General features: G+C 47.0%; 1 protein-coding gene across 2 annotated transcripts in view; it reads left to right on the top strand.

Moving 5' to 3' along the window:
- Positions 1-1,618: 1,618 nt before the first annotated feature.
- Positions 1,619-21,049, top strand: part of STX3 (syntaxin 3) — a 47,359-nt gene continuing 27,928 nt past the window's right edge. For both annotated transcript variants that reach the window (XM_011968401.1, XM_011968400.1), the window contains exons 1-2: positions 1,619-2,227; positions 19,863-19,946. In XM_011968401.1, the coding sequence (XP_011823791.1) occupies positions 2,198-2,227; positions 19,863-19,946 (114 nt within the window). In that variant the 5' untranslated portion in view covers positions 1,619-2,197. The remainder of the gene's footprint in view (positions 2,228-19,862; positions 19,947-21,049) is intronic.

Raw genomic sequence — 21,049 nt, 5'->3', positions numbered from 1 at the left:
GCATTCCTGATTGCCTATATATGTGTGTACTGTTTGTGTTTTCCCCTGGACAGGGCTAGCCCTTTACTGGTCTCTTCCTTTAATTCATTAAAGTCTTTGATGTGTGTACATTTTGTATTTGTAGGGGAGTCATGATTTTACTCTTTTCAAAACAAGTATCCTGTAACAGGAAACCTCTGAGCAGAGGCTGACAGGCCACCCTTGATTCCTGCTGTAGAAAGAAAAATTTCTTACTCCAGACCCCAATGGTCCTTTTCAGATTCCTAACGTGAAGGGTTGTTCATATCTCAGCTTCTCTCAGAAGACTCTATTTTCCTGAAGCGCGGGGACCTACCTATCCCCACTAACAAAAATGTGTTAAGGGGCAGGGTACAGTGGCGCACGCCTGTAATCCCAGCACTTCAAGAGGCCGAGGCGGGCAGATCGCTTGAGTACAGGAGTTCCAGACCAGCCTGGGCAACATGGCGAAACCCCATCTCTACAAAAAAACCCACAAAAATTAGCCAGGTGTAGTGGCGCACGCCTGTAATCCCAGCTACTTGGGAGGCTGAGATGGGAGGATGGCTTGGGCCCAGGGGATCGAGACTGCGGAGAGCCGTGATCGCGCCACTGCACTCAACTTGGGCAACAGAACGAGACTCTGTCTAAAAAACAAACAACCCCCCCAAATTCCCCAAAAATGTGTTAGGGGAAGGAGGTGGGACAGTATTTCTGATCTACTCGCCTTTCCTAGTATGACCACCAGGGGGCGCGGAAGCCCTCCCGCTACTAAGGCGGGGCCACCCTGCCCTGCGAGCACAGCCGGCAGAAGGAAGTGTGCGGGACGCGAGAAAGGACTAGGGCCGAGACCCGCTGGGCCGGCTCAAAGCTCGACCTCTGCCATACGCACCGTATCTTTATGGGAGCCGATGAGGTCAGCAGGGAGCACGCATTCAGATGGCATAAGAGGGCAAAGTACTGCTAGAATTACAAAGATATTTACAGTCTTTTAACCTGAAAGCACAGAGCAGATCCTATTCTTCAGAATTAAATCTTGGGGTCTCCAGTCCCGTTTGTGGAGCTCCACTCTGATAAATGTATCATTTGTTCCCAAGAAGACAAATTGGGTAGGGAGAAGAGGGAGAGGCGGGGAGAAGACGAGATAAAGGGACGTTCTGCTTTTCGGAAGCAGAAGCCGCCTGGGAACTACCTGCACACCGCGCAGGCAGCGAGGAGGGGGAGCGCTCCAGTGCAAAGCTGTGTATTTTAAAGCCCCTCTCGCTCACAGGCTTCACAGCAAACTACGAAGTGGGTATCATCTCTGATTTACAGACATGGGAACGGGGTCCTCTTGAGAAACGATGCTTTCCCAAACGTATGCAAATTGTGAGTGCCAAGTGTCTTCACTGGCACTAACAACATCAAGCTGCTTACGTTTCTCGGAGCGGTCCCGATTTCCAACAAGCAAAAGATCCAAATTCTCGGACCACCCTGACCGTCCTGTATCTCCAGATCTCCAGGTCTTTCCTCTGGACACCTCCCCCATCCCCCCACTTTCAGTGCCAGCAGCCCTGAGGCTGCGCGGGATCCCGCTACTCGGAATGCCTTTCCCCTGGCAGGATATTTTTAGAACACTCGACTGCCACCCAATGTAGCCCACATCACATTGGCTTATTTGTTTTCGGGAGCTTGTCCCCGCCTAGCAACGAGTCGGCTAAGAACTGGATCCTAGCGAGGAGCCCGGCACAGACAGCCAATGACCGCAGCCGGACAGTCGCTCTTGCTCTCCCTCGGCCCTGCGGCAGGATCCGCCGGTGCAGGGGCCTCTCCCCGGACTCCACGCGTGTCTGGAGGGCTCTCTGGTTAGGGAAGGGGTGTTTGCAGACGCTCCGGGCGGCCGGGCGGTCGCGGGACACGGGCCCTTTAAGAAGGAGCGCTGGGCGCGGCCAGGTAGGGGCGGGTCCCGGGCGGATCAGCGCTGCGCCGGCGCGGGCCCGGGAGCCGGATTTGGAGCGCGCGGCGCCGGTGGGGGCGGAGGGGGCGGCGCGGCGGAGCCTCCCGTGGCCTCGGACGCTCCTCCTAGCTAGCGGCCACCGCCCGCCGCCGCCTGCGCCTCCAGCTCCTTCGCCCCGGCGGGCCCGGCCGCCGCTTCCGGCAGCTCACCTGGGACGCGCTCACCTGGGACGCGCTACCTGCCTCCGGGCGCCTGGGCTCCAGGATGAAGGACCGGCTGGAGCAGCTGAAGGCCGTGAGTTTCGCTGCAGGCGGGGGGCTGCCAGGAGGGGTGCTGCGTAGGAGAGGGGCTTCCCTTTGCTCCCCAAGTCGAGGCTGGAGGGGGCCAGAGCCCGAGGTTTGCCCTCCCCAATCCCCCACCGCTTCCAGCGCCGGTTCCTCACCCTCCCCTACCCTCCCCTGCGGGGTCATGTGCCGGGTGATTCATCGTTAGGCAAAGATTTTCCTGAACGCCTCTAACCCTCCCACCCCGCAAGCTGGACAGTGTCTGTCCAGAGCTGGTTCCCGAAGAGGGTGCTTGGGGCCTGGCAGGGCTCACCGTGAGGTCAGGGGTCCCATCATCACCTGCCCACTGCTGCCTGGCACTGTGCCCAGGACCAGCCTCCTCCCTTTCCTGTTTGCCTCCTGAGGGGCTCCAGGCCTGGCTGCCCCTTCCTCCAGAGAGCAGCTCTGAGCTCCCTGGTGACCTCTGGAGCTGTGAGCCGGTCACATGCTGGGATGTGTCAGCTGCTCTCCAACCGGTGGTCTGTAATTATTATCCCCACATGTCATTATTCCCCCTCCGCCGCCGCATCTTTTGGAACAGCTGTGGTTAGGTCCAAGGATCTGAAGATAGACTGCCTCCAGCCTTGGCTGTGCAAAAGCTGTAAAGCCTTAGGCTACTTACTCTAAGTCTCTGTTTCCTTGTCTGTCAAATGGGAGTGATCATACCCAAGGAATTTGTTGGGAGGATCTGATGATACAATGGAACTTGATACAGAGAAGGGTTAACGCATGGGTTTTTAAGCCAGATACTCATTGACTCACTCAGTACATAATTATTGAGTGTATTCTATGGGGGAGGTCCAGTGCTAAGCCTTGAAGATTCAGTGGCACAGGTTCTATCTTAATAGAATTAAAATCTCGCCCTTGATACTCAGGAGTTTATTTAGTCCATGTACTTTGGAGCGTGTTACAAGTATAGCAGCTTAGGCCGCAGTCTAGCCTCGCAGAATCAGAATCTAATTATTCATCCATTTCCCCAGGTGATTCACGGGCACATTACAGTTTGGGAAGCACTGGACTGGATTAGAACTGGGGTTGCCTCCTGGCCCCACTGCTTACTGGCAATCCCTTAAACTCCCAGCCTAAGTTTTGTCATTTGTAAAATGGGTAGTTGTGAGGTGGAAAAGCAGCAGAACTTGCATAAGAACACTTTTATGGTGCATGGCACGGGGGACTTAATAAATGGTGAAATATGCTAATAACTGTGAGTGCTCTATGGAAAATGCAGATGTCAGGGACTGTTGGGATGATGTTACAAGAGTTTATCCTTTCCCTCCCTTGCGTGGATGAGACCTTCATGTCTGTTTCACCTGTTCTGGGTAGCAGGGCTGTAGAGGAGGCAGGGAGGTGGGGAAATGAGAGAAGCAAAGGGACAGTTGCCTATTGTGGGAGTGGCCTCCCTGCCTCAGTCTTGTGCTTAGTCATCTGAGCCTCACAGCGTCCAGGTTACGGATGGGGCAGAGTTTATTGCCCCTGTTTTATAGATGGGGAAACTGGTACTCACGGGGTAGGAGGGATGCCCCAGGACACAGAACCAGGCAGGGCACCACCAGGAGAGGAACCCAGGCTCCTGACACTCTCCACGGTGCTCCTTCCCTTGAAGCACGCTGGTTGGGGAGGCAGAAGGAAAAGAAGAGTACGAATTTGAAGATCTCTCTGTGTCGGCACATTCAGCAACCATAAAAAAGTACAAAACTGAACAGCAGACTCTTCCATTTGTTAGGAAATCCATTTCCAGAGGAAGATACTCCATGGCCCCTTTCAGTAGCTCATTGTCAACGATGAGCAAAGAGTCTTAACTGAGCTTTCAGTTCCAAGAATAAATTTAATTTGCCTGGGAACCCTGAGCAAGTCTCTTTGCCTCTCCTCGGTGCCTCATGGTTACCCTCTGTAAAATGGAATTAATGATAGGTTTCCTCCCCTTCCCTCTTGGGGATGTGGTGAAAGCGAGACTGGAGATGATGGTGTTATTATGGGAGGATTGTTCTGAAATCACAGGGTGGCTTCTGTAGCGTATTGGAGCAGATGCATGGCAGCGCGGGACAAAGGGACACAGGTGGCAGGTTCCAAGACTCTGATCACTGTCTGTCTTTGGGTCGCTTAACTTCTCTGCTTCTCAATTCCTCCTTTGTACAACGAGGAATTTAATTGATCTCAGAAGTCCCTTCTGGTGTTACTATAGCTTTTTCTGTGAAGACTGTTAAAGTTTATGTGGATTTTGATGTCAGTTCACCTTCTCTTATTCCCTTTCCCCAGCCAGACTCCCAGGGATCACCCTCACTGAAACAAGATATGCATCTTCTCCCTCTGATTTCCGTCATCAATTAGAAGCATTTGTCAACCTTCATGAAACAGATTGCACATTGAGCAGCCTATGCAATCTCTTTCTGTGGTGTTCTTTCTAAATCCTGAGGAGGGGAGGTGGTAACTGCCTCCCGGTAGCTGGAGGGCTTTTGTGCCCGAGATTGGCTTTGCTCTGGGTAGATACAAGGAGAACATATGGGGTTGATGGGTAGAAATGAGGAATCTGTAAGAAAGCATTTTTAGTAGACAGAACTGCCCAAGGATGGAGTAGCTGGTGCACCTTCTAGCATGGGAAGGAGGCAAGAAGCTTGTTGGGAGGTTGAATGTTGTAGGAATTTGAGCATCTCTTGGAGGGGAGGTGAACTAGGAGATATAAGGCCTTCACCAACCTTAAGAATGTGTGGTTTTATAAAATGCTTAATTGTCTGTGAGCCTGTCCTAAGGCTTTGAAATCTATAGGGACTGAGGCCTCAGAGTTGCCCCTGTAAAGTGGATCATCACTCTTTTCCCATAGGATCATTGTGAGGGTAAAATGAGGTAATCCACGACAATCACCCACCACTGTTATTGTGAGTTTTTCTGTCTTGGTCTGCTGGTAGCAGCGTCCACAGAGAAGGGCATCCCTTCCTGAGGCCATGGTCACAAGACCTGACTCACCTGGTCTCTTGCACTGCTCTTCCTGGCGGGCTCCCTCAACAGCCTGCTTCTTCAGTGACAGAGGACAGGCTTGCCAGGAATGTGCAGTGCCTCTACCTAGCCTATCCCAGGACGTGGTTTTCTCTGACTTCTCAGCAGCTGAACTTTGAATCTGCTGAGTCCAGACAGTTCCTGCTCTAGTGATCTTTTGCATGGCCCTGTTTTCATTCAGTAAACATTTGCTGAGTACTGAGTACCTACTGTGTGCCAGTCCTTGCACTAGATGCTGGAGTGTAGTGGTGATAAACGCATGTTCCTGGCCCTGAGAAAGTTCGTGGTCAGGTAGGAAGAAGCAGAAGAAATAGACATGAGGATATCATCCTTGTGATAGAAGCAACTACGGGAAGACCCTGTTGGCCAGTCTTTGGAAGATGGGAGATGGGCATGAGGCTTTGGGTGGTTTCCCAAGACGAAGTAATGATTGAGCTCAGCTGCTTCTTCCAGCCCAATCTGACCTTTTCAGATATGTAAAGGTGGTTGGAGGTACGTAAGGTACTTTATGTACCAGATATGTAAAGGTACCTTGTATCTAATCCTCTCAACCCTGCAAAGCAGAGTGGTTTTTTCTATTAGTCTCATTCTACAAGTGAGTAAATTGAGGCTTAACAAGAAAGGCAAGGATCTTCGATTGTCTTAATCACTCTCCCATTGGTGTATAAACCATCAAGCACATAAAAAACTCAAGGGAGCATCGGCAGAGTCGCATGTGTGTAGTACCTGCTGACCACCATGATCAGAGCTTTGTGACCTCTGTGTGCCCAGCATCAGGTGTAGGCAGGATTGACAAAGTCCTAGTGTCAAAGGGTAAATGATCACATAGGGAAAACAAAGACATGTAGTACATGACAAGACGACCAACAGTAATCAAAGGGAGATGATGGTAATGAAGAAGCCAGTGATGTGTGGAATAGAGGCTGAAGCCTTTGGGCCCCCTTAGAGACTGATCTATAGAGGACTAGAAATGATGTGGATGGAATGACCCTTCAAAGACCAGCACTAATAGGGACACAGTAATGAAATCAACCACCCGGGGCTCTAAAGGCCAGACTGACTTTTTACTCTGTCTGTGTCTTTCTGCTTCCTAAATGGCTGTTGTTGGCCTCCTTCCCCACTGGAAGCTCCGGGATCTTTGTGGAATCATAGTTCCTTAGGATAACATTGTAACCCCATCAGAAACATGGAGCTGTGCACTTCCCCTTTAAAGCTTAATTTGTTAATAAATATTTATTGAGCCACTTTTATGTGCCAGGTGCTTTGGATCATAACTGAACCTTAACATGCCAATCTGCACTTCACTGAGTTTCTGTCCTTCTCTAGTCATAAAATTTCACAGAAGTCAGGATTCCTGCCTCCCCTCTTCTCTGTACCTGGGAGGATTCATTCTCTGGAAGAGCTGTTTGTCTGTGAGCAGACGGGAAGCAGAGCTGAGAGTGATGGGGATTGAGTGGGGATTACAGCCCCATCAGCCAGAGGCCAGAAAATGCTTGGATGAGAGAAGGGGATTAATTTTATTTTTATTCCTGTGAGTGTGGGGGAAGTAGGGGGAATTGGCAGGAGCTAAGGGAGGGACACTTGTTCATGCTGTCCTCTCTCTCCTCCAAAGCTTCCTCCCTGCCTTTTGTCAGAATTTCTACCCATCTTCCAAAACTCATTCTTTATAGGTAGTCGTGTTCTCTAACTGCAACCTAGAATACTGTCCTCCATTCTTGCAGCTCTCATGGGGTACATGTTGCTTTGAAGTGGGTTGTGTTTTTTGTTTTGTTTTGTCTCTGTTTTTTTTGGTTACCATGGAGTGGGTTTGAAACCACTGTCCACTGCTTTTTATAAGTTGGACACTTTATCTTCTAGGTTCTTTTGTCTTTAAGGTCAATGTTTCTAGTACTTCTTGTCACCCTATCAAGTACAATAACAATGATCATTTATTGAGCAGCTGCTATTGGACAGACTTGTGCTACATACCTTACATACCTTGTCTCTAATTCTCTCAACCCTGCAAGGCAAAGTGGGTTTTTGTATTATTCTCATTTTACAAGCAAAGGAATTGGGATATTATTCTCACTTTACAAGTGAAGGAATTGAGGCTCAGGTTTGACTGAGATCCCCATTTGGGAAGTGGTGGGCTCAAGAGTTGAACATGTGTGTTTTGCTTCTTCATATCACCTTACACTGTATTTGATCGTCTCCCTAACTGCACTATATGCCCCTGATGCAACAGTAGTTCAGTTATAGTCCTCTGAAGCCCCAGTGCCTAGCACTCTGCATGGTAGGCATGTATTAAACATTTGTCTCTTATAATCAACAACAGCTTGACCCTTAAACATCCTTTACTCATTATTATGACTTATTTTTCTTGCTCCATTCCCTGTGGGCTGGTGAACCTTTACCTACCTGAAGTGGAACATTTACTGAGGGAACCCATATGTTTGCTAATGAAGCCAGACCTTACAGGTACATCCCCAAGGATGGAGTTCCAAGGCTCGTAAAACACCTAGCCCAAGATGACATGGAAGGTTGCCCCTCATTTAGAAAGACAATGAAGGCAAAGATGTGGCTACCGTGGTGAAAACTTAGCTACACCATTTTTCTCCTGGCAAAATCCTACATATCTCCAAAGTCTCAGTTGCAGTGTCATCTAGCTTCCCAGGCTGACAGCACTGACCATGCCTTTCCTTGGACCCCACAAACTTTATTTTTGGTGGTATATACAAATAGCCACATGGTGTTGCAATTGCAGATACCATTGACTGTGTTAGTTCTTGTGCTCTGGGAGAGCAGAGATCACGTGTGTCTCATTCTCTCTTGTACCTTCCCAGCCCAAAGCCTGTAAAGCTGTAAACCAAACTGTCCCCCCGATGAATGGGGATATTCTGTAAATGTATTTGCCCGCAGATTCTGTAGTCCCTGAGGGGCCTTAACCTCCAGCCACCTTTATGTTAGGCCCCTCTGCAACTGCCCCCACACCATCTCCTCTCTCAGGGCAGCCTGCTTTTTGGCATTGGACCATTTCCATGGCAACTTTCCCCAGTCTCCACCTGGAAACTGTGTGAAATTCAACCCCCACCTAAAGAGATTAGTGTAGCAAATACTGTCTGGGTGTGTTCAGCTGTCTGTGGCATCAAGATTTTTTTTTTTTTAATAAATTTTTAAATTTTAGCCTACTTTTAGATTTACAGAAAAGTTGCAAAGATAATACAAAGAGTTCCTGTCTAGTCCTCTCCTGGTTCCCTCACTTGGTCACATTTTATACTACAGTGTACACTTAGCAAAACTAAGAGACTTATATTGGTACGTTACTATTCACCGAACTCCAGACTTCATTTGGATTTCACTAGTTTTTCCACTAATGTCCTCTTTCTGTTCTAGGATGCGATCCAGGACACCACATTGCGTTCGGTTGTCACGTCTCCTTAGCTTCCTCTGGCCCATCTGACAATTGCTTAGTCTCTTCTTGTTTTTTTGTGACCTTGTCGGCAGGGCTCCAGCATCTGTTTTCTAGTACTCTGGAAGCACATTTCCTGTGGCCGGTGCTACTTGCTACAGCTGGGGTGGTAGTGGAGCAGCCGTTAAGAGGCAACACTCCAGATGGCTGAGGACAAAGGCCCGGCAGCCAGCTGCCCAGGCACCCCTCCTAGCTCAGGTGCCCACTGTCCACAGGATCTTGGGCAGGTCACTTGGTGTCTTTACGCAGTAGTTTTCTCAGCTGTAAGATGGGCAATATCCCCAGAAGACTGGCCTAGGGGTTAACTATCATGGGCAATAGAAAGCACACATCTTAGAAGGATCCTCACTCAGCACATGTTGAGTGTTCAATGAAGGTTATGTGTTGTCACTGTTATTTAAGTATTCTAGAATGACCATGAAGGGGAGGAAGCTTGTGGGACAGAGGCTGAAAGGAGGGGTTGGGGAGAAGGCTGAGGATGGAGTAAGACAGTATTAGTTCCTTTCTTCTTCCTGTGTCCTTGAGAACTGAATGCCGTGGTGGTGTCCAGAGGCCAGGACAGGAGACAGGGGAAGGGAAAGGAAGTCAGAGAGGGAAGAAGTGTGGGGTAGAGGAGGAAGGATCTAAAGGACACCTGAAATCTCCAGGAGGAAGAAGAAGGCTTTCTTTGAATCTCCTTGAATGGCTCCTGGGATGAGAGAGAAAACAGGAAGGTCTGATCTTCTCACTCTGAGTGGCCTTCTTGTAGGTTTCGTTTGGGTAAATCTACTCATTCCTCAAAATTTATCCAAGGAGTCACTTCTGCCAACATTCTCAAATAAGCTTCCATCTTCCCCAGGCTCGACCTTGAATTCAGGCAAGGTTGGGCACTGCGTCTTCTCTTGGGTGTATAATTCCTTGGGCTAAGCACCGTCCTCACGTGTCATGTGGTATTGTATCTCATGGACTGTTGCTTGGCAGATGTTAGATGCGCAATAAATACTGCTGGCTGAGTGGATGAACAAATGAATCTGTTACTTTGCATGGAACATTGTGGCTGTGCTGATGGGTGATGAGACCCTGAGATGCCTCTCTGAGTTAATGAAGGAGTGAACATTGGATTAGACCACCCAGGTTTCTAATCTTGGCTGTGTTCCTTATTAACTATGTGATTCTGGATGAATTAACCTTCCTAGCCACAGATTCCTTGTTAGTATACATAACGTCTACCTAGAGGGCCTTTTCCCCCTCTTCTTATTTTCTTGGGACTTTTTATCCTTCTCTAGACCCACCTCAGGTCTGGAGAAGCAAAAGCAGGTAGGATGGCATGTGAGGATTGGACTTCAATGATTTTTGTATCCGACAAACAGAATGCAAGTTCTTTTGAAACACACATAGGAGATTAAGAAATACCATGTATTAAGACACAAAGAAAATGCCAAATGTCACAGACTGAAAGTCATATAGGCCATTTCCTAACAGTCATATAATTAGAAATTAATACAATAATTGTCTTCCCCAGGCGAATCCATTTTGGAAATATAAGAATGCCTTACTAAATAACTCTTGGGCTAAAGATAAAGTAGAAATGACAAACTATTTAGAAACAAATGATCACTAGTTGTTCTACTAGTGCGGTGGCTCGTGCCTGTAATCCCAGCACTTTGGGAGGCTGAGGCGGGTGGATCACCTGAGGTTGGGATTTCGTGACCATCTTGGCCAACATGGCAGAAACCCCGTCTCTACTAAAAATACAAAATTAGCCAGGCATGGTGGTGCATGCCTGTAATCCCAGCTACTCAGGAGGCTGAGGCAGGAGAATCACTTGAACCCAGGAGGTAGAGGTTGCGTTGAGCCGAGATTGAGCCATTGCACTCCAGTCTGGGCAACAAGAGTGAAACTCCGTCTCAAAAAAAAAAAAAAAAGAGAGAAAAAGAAAAAGAAATGAATGATCACAAGAGTGGTAAATATCAAAATTTGGGAGAAGTAGTGGAAGAAGAATTGAGAGGGAGCTCTGTTTCTTTAAAAGCATATAGTAGAAAAATGACAGATTTAAAGCACATGAGGTAAATGCCAATGAATACATGAAATTCTCTCCTGAGACATCTAGTGTCACTGTCTAAGAATTGGCATTAGAACTGCATCTTTGACAGAAACTCTTAGCAAAAACAAGGTCCAATTTTCTGCTTTAGATGGCATGATCTAGGGCGTTTAATATGTGCCTAGCATGGCTCTAAACATGTCACGTGTAGTACTGATTTAATCCTTGCAGCAATTCTATGAGCAGATTATTCTTGTCATGTCACAAATGAAGAAACTGAGGCACAGAGCGGTTAAGTAACCTGTTTAAGACCATATAGCTATTAAATGGTAGAGCCAGGTTTTCAGCTCCATATCTCTGTAGAGGTTGGATTATATACACTGGTATCTTTTTCACTCATGCATATAGGTTAATCCACCTTAGTTTTATGGATGTTGTGGCATCCCCTGAAATGAGCGAGAGGGTGTTCACTGAGCCTGAGTAGGGAGGGTGCCTTCAAGTGCGTGTAGTGGGGAACAGCAGGAGCCCTGGGCTTCCACAGACTTGAGGAGTCCTAATGAAGTCATTTATTAGCTGAATCATTTTGGATGAATTGTTTAGTTAAGCAGTTGTCTCATCTGAAAATGGGAAAAGTAATATTTGTCTCTCATAGGGTTAATGGGAGAATTAATATATTTGAAACCACAAAAGTGCCTGCAACAACACACGCACACATTATCTATTATTATTATTGTTAGGGCACACTGAGTGGAGTGGGGTCCTCAGGGACCTTGACTCTTGTCCAGTCGTCCACTGGCTCACTGGCCTTGGGCTCACTGATAGGATTTATTCTGCAATGTCTTCATCTTTCAAATAGGGCTAATTCTTTCCTCAAGTTGTTCTGCTAGAGCTTTCTTCAAAGTAAAAGTGTGAGGCTCACTTAGGATATCATTATCTGTCGATTTCCTCTTTTCATCTGATGAGTGTGTTGGGGAAGATGGAATTAAGTGAAAAGGGGAAGTGTGCCCTCTGAGAAGGTTTCGCTGGAAGAGAAAGCACAGCTTAGTGAGAGAACTGGGCACTGGAGAAGAGTCATTTGACTCTTTACATAGGAAACAGCATGGGGTGCCTGTTGAGAACCTACACTCAGAATTTCTGGCTCTTGAAAGAAGAGGGACTGGAAAACCAGATGTTGGGCAGTGTGTGCATGTGTGTGTGTGTGTGTGTGTGTGTCTGTGTAATCTTTGTAAGTGGTGGTGGTTGTCTTTAGGAGTCCCCAGACCCTTATCTGGAAGGAGGCAGTTGGGAGAAGTGGGTAGCAAGGACAAGAAAAACCAGGTGTCAGGCTGGGTGTGGTGGCTCATGCCTGTAATCCTAGCACTTTGGGAGACCGAGGTGGATGGATCACCTGAGGTCAGGAGTCCAAGACCAACCTGAGCAACATGATGAAACCCCGTCTCTACTAAAAATAGAAAAATTAGCTGGGTGTGGTGGTGTGCGCCTGTAATCCCAGCTATTTGGGAGGCTGAGGCAGGAGAATCACTTGAACACAGGAGGCGGAGGCTGCAGTGAACCGAGATTGCACCACTGTACTCCACCCTGGGATATAGAACAAGGCTGTGTCTCAAGCAAACAAACAAACAAAAAAACACAACAACAAAAAATCCAGGTGTGTCATTGTCTCTTTGAGTTAAATTTATTGGGAGATAATCTGGATTTATAAAGAAGCATCTGTGTCTCCAGGGCAAATAATTGTTTAAATTTGGAGAAGAGAAGGTGCAAGAATTTGTACTCGCTTGGTTGTGCCAGGAGGGGTGCTGCCCCACCGGCCCACAAACCTTTAATGCCCCACTGTGGGAAGTTAAGGACCATATATACCCTTTCCCCTCTGTTATTTCTTTGACCCAGAAACTTTCCTGGGGGCTCTTGGGCTTTCTGCCTTGTCCTGGGACCCTTTTGTCTCCCTGGGGTCTGGCACCTGTGGCAGGAAGAGAATCAGAGCTGGTGAACAGTGTGCTCTTCATCTGGGATGACTTCCTTTTTCTTTGTCTCATTCTGCCTTGCGACTGTGATTTGTAAAAATTCTTAAGGAGATACTGATGATTTAAACTGATGTTGCAGACGTGTTTTAACGTGGAAAGGAGGGACAGACTCTTTGTTTTTAGAAAGCACTTGTTCATCTATTTCTATGATTTTTCCAACTTTTTTCTTTCTTTGGTGACAGGAGGACTCTTTCTTAAAATGAAATCTTTATTCAATCCCAGTGTATAAAGCAGATAAAAGTAAAGCTCTGCAGATTGAAGAGGGGGTGAGGCTCAGGATGGCTATGCCCCCCCATTGGCTCCCCACTCCCTGAGTACCCTGAGTGGGGTTTCTGAGGCACATGTGAAGTATCCTGGGTTTCCACAAATCTGCACTGGAAAGCCAGGCCCCTCCTTAATTGATGAGAAAGGCCTAATGGAAACAGTAGTTGTCCCCAAAGGGCCACAGCTCCTCTCTCTCAGCCCAGGATGCTTTCTGCAGGGTTGGGCTGCTTAGCTTCTGGGCCCCAGCTGCTCTCAGTGACAGGCTGCCCTGAGCAGCGTGCAGTGCGATAAGAAGGGCTTAGGAGAGATGACTTAAGCTTGAGCCCTGTTTCGGCAAATCAGTAGCTGGGAGACCTTGAATAACTTATACCTTCTCTGACCTGCACGTTCTCAACTACATACTGCAGATGGGATTCATTGACATGGTGTACACAAAGCAGTTAGTGTCTTGTGGCCACCTAGCACCTACTAGGGGCTCTATGGGTTGCAGATATTTTTATAAATTATGTGAACTAACGAAGAGAGGAACCTGTGGTCAGATAGACTAACAATGATAGAGAAGGCCGTTGAGACAAAGACACAGCCCTGAGCGACAGGAATTGCAGTTCAGTTGCTTGAGGTTGCATTCTGGGCCCCTGAACTCTTTCTACTTTCTGTCCAGAGAGGAGGTCATACCTCTGGCTGTCCTTTCTGGATTTGTGGGCACACTTGAGGGGTAGGGTCGGGGGAAATAGATCCCAGGTTGGAGTTGTGTTGCCTAAGTCATTGGTGATATCTCTCATCTCCTGGGGCGAGAGGCATCTGGAGGTTGGGGAGGGGAGGAAGTGGATGGCTGGGCTTGTGGTTTACTTGTATGTTTTTTATTGTGGCTGATATTGCAGCTCCTATAATGTTCCTATTACCACATACGTTGATTCTTTGATAAAGATGCTGAAGTTCTCTTCTTGGCTCAGTCATGTGGGCTGAAGATAAGAGCATTGTGTGCTTTCCTTGCCCTTGGATTCTGATGCCTCTAGATCTGCAAGACAGCACATGTGTGTCAGAGGGGCAGGAGCCCTTGCCCTGGGATTGGTTGAGCTTGCTCTGTAGGGAAGTCTGCTGGTAGCTGCAGTTTCATGTGACTCCAGATAACATGCGATGATGGCCTCTTCCTTGAATTTTCTGATCTGGACCAAACTTTGTTGTTGTTATTTTATATTTTTGGAAGTGGCATGCTACAGTGGGAAAAACTCTGCATGGGAAAATGGAAATCCAGAAACCTGGGTTCTATTCCTTTCTGTGTCAGTAACTCATTATTTCGTCTTGGGCCTTGGTTTGCCCCCGGTTTCTGTCCAGACCTCCTCTCTGAACAGAAAATAAGAAGAATTTAGGGGCCCAGAATGCAACCTCAACGTTTTTCCTTTTCTAAATGAGGGGATTTGATGGTAAAATCTTTAACATTGCATTCAGCTCTGAAAGTCCTGTATCTAAAGATACTCATATCCAGGTCAAAGCTATACAGAAGTTGACTTGGCTAGATCTTATATATGGTTGCTTTCTTGAGTTCTTACTGTGTTCTCTACATTCCATAGGGAACTTTAAAATATTATATTGAATTCTCACAGCATCCCTGGCAGGTAGCATATATTTTTTATAGAAGGAGGAGGCAGGGAAGGGAGGTGGATTTTGCAGGGATTCTCTCTGTTGCAGTAAAACCAAAGAGTACGTTTTGGCAGTGCTGGTAGGCATGCAGTCACATCGCATGTGACAGGCAGATTCAGGCAGTTGATACCAACTTCAGCTTTCTATGTGCCCCGCCCTGTGTCAGGTGTGCAGGAGCTACTAGTAGCACTTACGAGATAATATCCCTGACCTCAAGTTGGTTAAAATTGAGCTTGAAGTTGAGATGGCAACTCATAAAACTATTTGTTAAACATGAAGTGGGGCAAGTTTGGTGGCAGAAGTGGAACCTGAGCTGGACCTTGAGAGTTGGATTTGGATAGCAGAGGAGTATATGAATATTGGTTGTGGTTGGGAATAAGGGGACATAGTGCTAATATGACTGTTGGTGGTGGTTAAGAATGAGAGGGCGTGGTATTAAGAAAGCCCAGGAGCAGGAAGCAATGGGATGTGTGCAGAAGACAGTGAGGAGATCAAATTGATGAACAGAAAGTGCCTGGGGGAGAAGAGTGGGAATATAGCTAAACGCATAAATACGGTCAGCTTCCAGAGGGTTGTGACAGACAGGCTGAGGACTTTTGCACAGTAATTAATAGGGAACCATCATGTATTGGGAAACAGGGATGTAACGGGATTGGACCGGAGAGATAATGGAGGTGGGGATGGGCAGGAGGCTGTTGCAGTGGTATAGGGTCTGCTACTCAAGCAAGGTCTAAAAATACTCTATTATTCCTATTATATAGATGAGGAGATTGAGGCTCAGAGGTGTGTTACATGTGTGTAACTTTAAGGGGAGGTAGCAGTGTGGTTTTGTTACATGGCTATATTGCATAGTAGTGAGGTCTGGGCTTTTAGTGTATCCATCATCCAAATATTATACATTGTATCCATTAAGTAATTTCTTGTCATCTACTCCCCTGCCATATCTGTCTGTCTGTCTACCTCTATCTATCTGTCTGTCTATCTATCTATCTATCTATCTATCTATCTATCAATCAATCATATTTCTTTATCCAATCATCCATTGACGGATACTTAGGTTGATTCCATATTTTTGAGGTTCAGAGGGGTTAAACCATCTGTTTAATGTTCAGTCAGTAGCATGCGATGGACTGTGGTATAGCGCGCTGGCCATTATGTTGCCATGGAGCCGATCTTACTGACTTAGCCTTTAGTTTGAGAACTTCCTGTGGAAGAGGAGGAGGATGAGGATGAGGATGGATGCGGACAGTGATGACTCACAGGGGATTCTGCTCATGTACACCCACATCTTTTCAGTGGGGCAGTGGGGTTAGGTGCTGATATATGCCTGGTGTTGTGCTTTCCATATGTGATCTCTTTCGGTCCTCATAAAGGTCATAAGGTGTGTAGGGGTATTACTACTTACAGGTTAGAAACTCCGAGAGGTTCGGGACTTGACTGAGGCATCCCAGCCAGTAATTGGTAACAGCAGGTTTTGGACCTAGGTTTCCCTTTGCCCATTTCACAGATTCTCACTGAAGGCCACCAGGCTGCCTGGCTAGATCTGCTCAAAGCCAAGAAGTAGCCATTGTGGATGTGGGGAATCCCTGTACGGATACTAGGGGGTCTCGAGAACTTATGTCATGATGGAGTGATTGGTGTCTACCTCTCGTGCTCCAGGTCACAGTTGTTCCCAGCTACTGGAAACTTCCTTTAACCCATCCCATGATGGTAGCCTCTTCCCATTTCCTTAACACATGTGTTTGAAGACTGAATTGATGTCTTGTAGGGTATACATGTGTATGTGTGTGTGTGTTTGTGTGTGTGGGGGGAGGGTGTGTGGGTGTACGTGTGGAGGGGGTGTGTTGGAGTGTGGGTGTATGTGTGTAGTGGGTTGTGGGTGTGGGTGTGTGTGTGGGAGCTTGTAGATGTGTGTGGGAGGGTTATGAGTGTGTGTGAGTGTGGGTGTGGGTGTATGTGTGGAGTGTGTGTGTGTAGGGTGTGTGTGTATGTGGAATGGGTGTGGGTGTGTGTGTGGAGTGTGTGTAGGGTGTGTATGTGGAATCGGTGTGGGTGTATGTGTGGAGTGTGTGTAGGGTGTGTGTGTATGGAATGGGTGTGGGTGTATGTGTGGAGTGTGTGTATGTGTGTAGCATGTGTGTATAGGGTATGTGTGTAAGGGGTTTGTGTGTGTACTGTGTGTGTATGAAGGGTATATGAAGGGGTATGGGTGTATGTGTGGAATGTACGTGTATAGGGTGTGTATGTGGAGTGTATGTGGGTGAGTATATGTGTGGAGTGTATGTGTGTAGGGTGTGTGTTCATGTGTAGGGTGTGTGTATGTGGAGTGTGGGTGGGCGGGTGTATGCATGGAGTGTGTGTATGTATAGGGTGTGTGTGTGTGGGGAGTGTGTGTATGGGTATACTTGAGGTCTGTCCCCTCAGTCATTCTCTAGATGATTCTGAAGAAAGGATACTCCCCAAAAAGCTTATTAACTCACTCTCCTAGAGGAAGACTGGGTTACATTGAACTTCGTGGGAGCTGGAACTCTCTAGAGGTTGCTGAGGGGCCTGAGAGTTGGTGATACTTGATGAAGGGAACATTTTGTCTCAAACTTTAGAAACTGATGGTGAATCCTGGCTGCCAGTTTCTGTGGAAGCTAGTTATTTATTCAGCTAAAATTGGTTAAATTTCTATTATATGCCTGGTGCAGGGTGAGCACTCAGGAAATGTGGAATAAATGAATTAATGACAGGCACAGTGCTCAGTTTTAATTGCAAGTGACAAAACCCAAGTCTGGCTAAATGAACTTAAAAAGACATGTTAGGAGGATACTGTTGAACTCATTGAAAGAAGACTAGGGAAGTTCTGTAGAACCTGCCCAAAGCCAAGGGATGTTGTGGGAAGCATGGGAACAAGGGCAGCTCTGGGAATTTCACTGACATCTCTGGGGGCGGCCATCGACTGACTCGGGCCCATTCACTTCAGACTCCTGTCACAATTCAGATTCCTCAGGGAGCTTGGGTCATGGTTGATCGCCTCCCCCAAATCATGTGGAGGGCGTGAGGGGTTGCTCCACAGATGAAGGTGTTGCGAGCAGACACAGACACACATGTAAGTATCCACTCTGGCTGGGTGCAGTGGCTCACAGCTATAATCCCAGCACTTTGGGAAGCTGAAGCGGGTGGATTACTTGAGACCAGGATTTTGAGACCAGCTTGGGGAACTTAGTGAGACCCCCGTCCCTACAAAAAAATAAAAAAATTTAGCCGGGCCTGATGGTGCATGCCTGCAGTCCTAGCTATTTGGGAGGCTGAGGCAGGAGGATCACTTGGGCCCAGGAGGTTGAAGGTGGGGTGAGCTGTAATTGCGCCACTGCATTCCAGCCTGGTCAGCAGAGTGAGTCCTCCTCCATAAACTTGCCCCTCCCCCGCCCATACGGAAAACCCCAAAGTATCTACTGTAACAGAATCTCCAGGAGTTTGTAGTTGGTGTGGAAAGACAGGTGAGTAAAGGGGTGAGTAAAGGGCTGTGATAGTTGGTGTCGAAAGTTTGTGCAAAGTGCCGTGGGAGCTTAGGGAGGTTTTAACTTTTGCATGCGGGAGCCATGCCCAGGTCAGGCATAGGGAGGTTGTCTGAGCTGAATTTTAAGGGCTAGGGAAATTTTGGTCAGTTGGACCAATGCCTTTCAGGAGGACACCTCGTGTGATAGAGTGATCTGAAAGAATGGTGTGTCCAGGAAATGGTGTGTCCGAGTGCTTGCTTGGTCTAGAGTGTGCATCATAGAAGGAGAAGTATGAGTGGAGCTGGATCTTAAAGGGCCCCAAGTGCTCTGTTAGGCACTGGGACTTCAAATTCTAGGAGTTGAGCTGTCATTGGATGATGTTATGTAGCAGAGGCACATGGTCAGTTCTGAATTTCGGGAAGATGATTGGGGAGGTGGTAGCAGTGCCCTCAAATTCAACTCCCTTGAATGTGGCTATTAAGCTGGGAGTGCTGATTGTTGCAGACCAGCCAGAGAATGAGATGCTGGGGGAGCCGATCAAGAGACTCTTCATATGGCTGGAGAATCCCCAATAACCATAGGATTTCCCGGTAACAACTTCTGCCGTGGATTCAGGGGGATGGTAGTGGGTGAAGGAAAGAGGCTCCAGGTAGCATTGATTGCCCATGGAGTTCTGAGCGCTTGAGAGTGATATATCTTGGACTTAGAGGGTCAGAGGCTGCTGAAAGTTGTGAAGAAGCAGGTATGGGGGATTCATCTCCTGCCTCACCTCCACCTTTCACAACAGTCAGTTCTCTGTGCTTAGAAATCAGAGATTAATGTGCTGTGCAGCAGCTGTCTGGGAAGAACACTGGAGAGGAATGTAGAAACAGCTCAGGCCCTTATGCTGGGTGGGAATGGAATCACTTCCTTTAGATTACCATTTTGTGAATTTTTACAAAGGAAGTTGAATGAGATTGAGAAAGCTTAGGTCCCCAGAGGTGGCTGGGGGCCGGGGGAGAGCTTCCTCTTTCTTATAAACAGGAGCTTCTGACAGGGAGTGACATAGCATTGTTTCCTTTGTGATAGGTGGTTTCTGAAAACAGGAAAATCTTTACTCCTAACGTGAAGATTGAAAGCTTATGCTTTGTAGGAATTGTGTCTGGAACCTGTTTGAACAGTGTGGAGAAGGGTTTAGCAACCCTGGGGTTCAGATCCAAAAGATGAGTTCGACTCTGTTGCCATGTTTTAGCTGTGTGGTTTTTGCCAAGTTACCTAACCTCCCTAAGTTTTAGGTTCCTCAACTGTAGTGAGTTACGGTAACTACCACCACCACCAACAGCAACAAGACCTAACATGTGTTGAACTTACAGTGTACCAGGCACCATGCAAAAGCATCTTATATTCATTATCTGTTTTATTCCTTACACAATCCTATGAAGCAGGTAGTGTTGTTATCAGCATTTAACAGATAAGGAAACGTAGGCACAGCAAGATAGGTAACTTGCCAGTTCCTCCCTTTCTCCCCCTCACCCCCTGAAAAAACAAAAACAAAAACAAAACAGCAATTGGTAGAGCTAGGATTTAATTTCAGATGTTGAGACACCAGAGTTTGATACATCATAGAGCTGTTATGAGTTTTAAAGGAAATTATGTGTAAGATGGTTAATATAGCTCCTGGTACTTCATGAGCTTTCAGTAATGTTAGCCATTTATTGTGTTTTTAGTCTCACTCTGCTCTGTTTTGCCTTTTGCAGAAGCAGTTGACACAGGATGATGATACTGATGAGGTTGAGATTGCTATCGACAACACGGCTTTTATGGACGAGTTCTTTTCTGAGGTAGGTAATCTTCCTGTATTTTTTTCTAACGTAAGGAAACACTACTTCCTTAGTAAGAATAAAAAACCTTAGATTTTTCAGGGTAGCAGAGGAAGGTCACAGTCTTTTGTTAGGGTGGGATGGCCAGACAAAGAAATTAAAATGACATTCTTTTCAATATTTACTTGAATCTGGATTTTTAAAAATCTTGTTAAGAAAGTCAGCAGAGGGTCAATTATATATAATTGAAGAGATGCTTTTAAAGTCTTACGCCGTATGACATTTTAATGATATCCTTTCTTGCTTTAAGTACATAACAATTACAGAATCAACCATAGGATCACAACCATGAGTATAAAACACTGCATCTTTAGGCTTGTGATTCAGATACATCAAATGTGTAGTTTTGAAAATTTTTGGGCCGGGCATGGTGACTCACGCCTACACCCAGCACTTTGGGAGGCCGAGGCAGGTGGATCACTTGAGGTCAGGAGTTTGGGACCAACCTGGCCAACATGGCGAAACCCTGTCTCTACTAAAAATACAAAAATTAGCCAGGTGCACCTGTAATCCCAGCTACTCGGGAGGCTGAGGCAAGAGAATCACTTGAACCCGGGAGGCAGAGTTTGCAGCGAGCCGAGATCGCATCAGTGCACTCCAGCCTGAGTGACAGAGTGAGACTCTGTCTAAAAAAAAAAAATTGTGGTCCCTCTGACTTAATTCTAGTGGTAACTGAGAAACCAAAACTACCAGTTTTGTAAAAGTTCAACAGGGGCAAAAATGGGTTCATGTCTACAGATCCACGTATTCTGATCTTAAAGGTCCTTGATGGGACGGTGCTATGATAGGTAGGTGGTGGAGGAGAGCTTGTAGAGGCAAGTGGATGAAAACATTGGCTTTGGAGCTGGGTAAACTTGGGCCCAGATCTCAGCCCTGCTTCTGAGAAGCTGTTGATTTCATGAACATTCCTTAACAATCTGTGTTTGGGCTTCCTTACCTGTAATTAGCATTAATAATGTAATTTCCTCTAGGTAGGATCACCTGAGCCCAGGAGTTCGAGGCTGCAGTGAGCTGTGATCATGCCACTGCACTGTAGCCTGGGTGACAGAGTGAGACTTTGTCCC

Source organism: Mandrillus leucophaeus, unplaced genomic scaffold, assembly GCF_000951045.1.
Source record: "Mandrillus leucophaeus isolate KB7577 unplaced genomic scaffold, Mleu.le_1.0 Scaffold842, whole genome shotgun sequence".
In the NCBI taxonomy this organism is placed as follows: Eukaryota; Metazoa; Chordata; class Mammalia; order Primates; family Cercopithecidae; genus Mandrillus; species Mandrillus leucophaeus.
The sequence above is the reverse complement of the archived record's forward strand: the minus strand, read 5'-3'. Positions and strand labels throughout refer to the sequence as shown.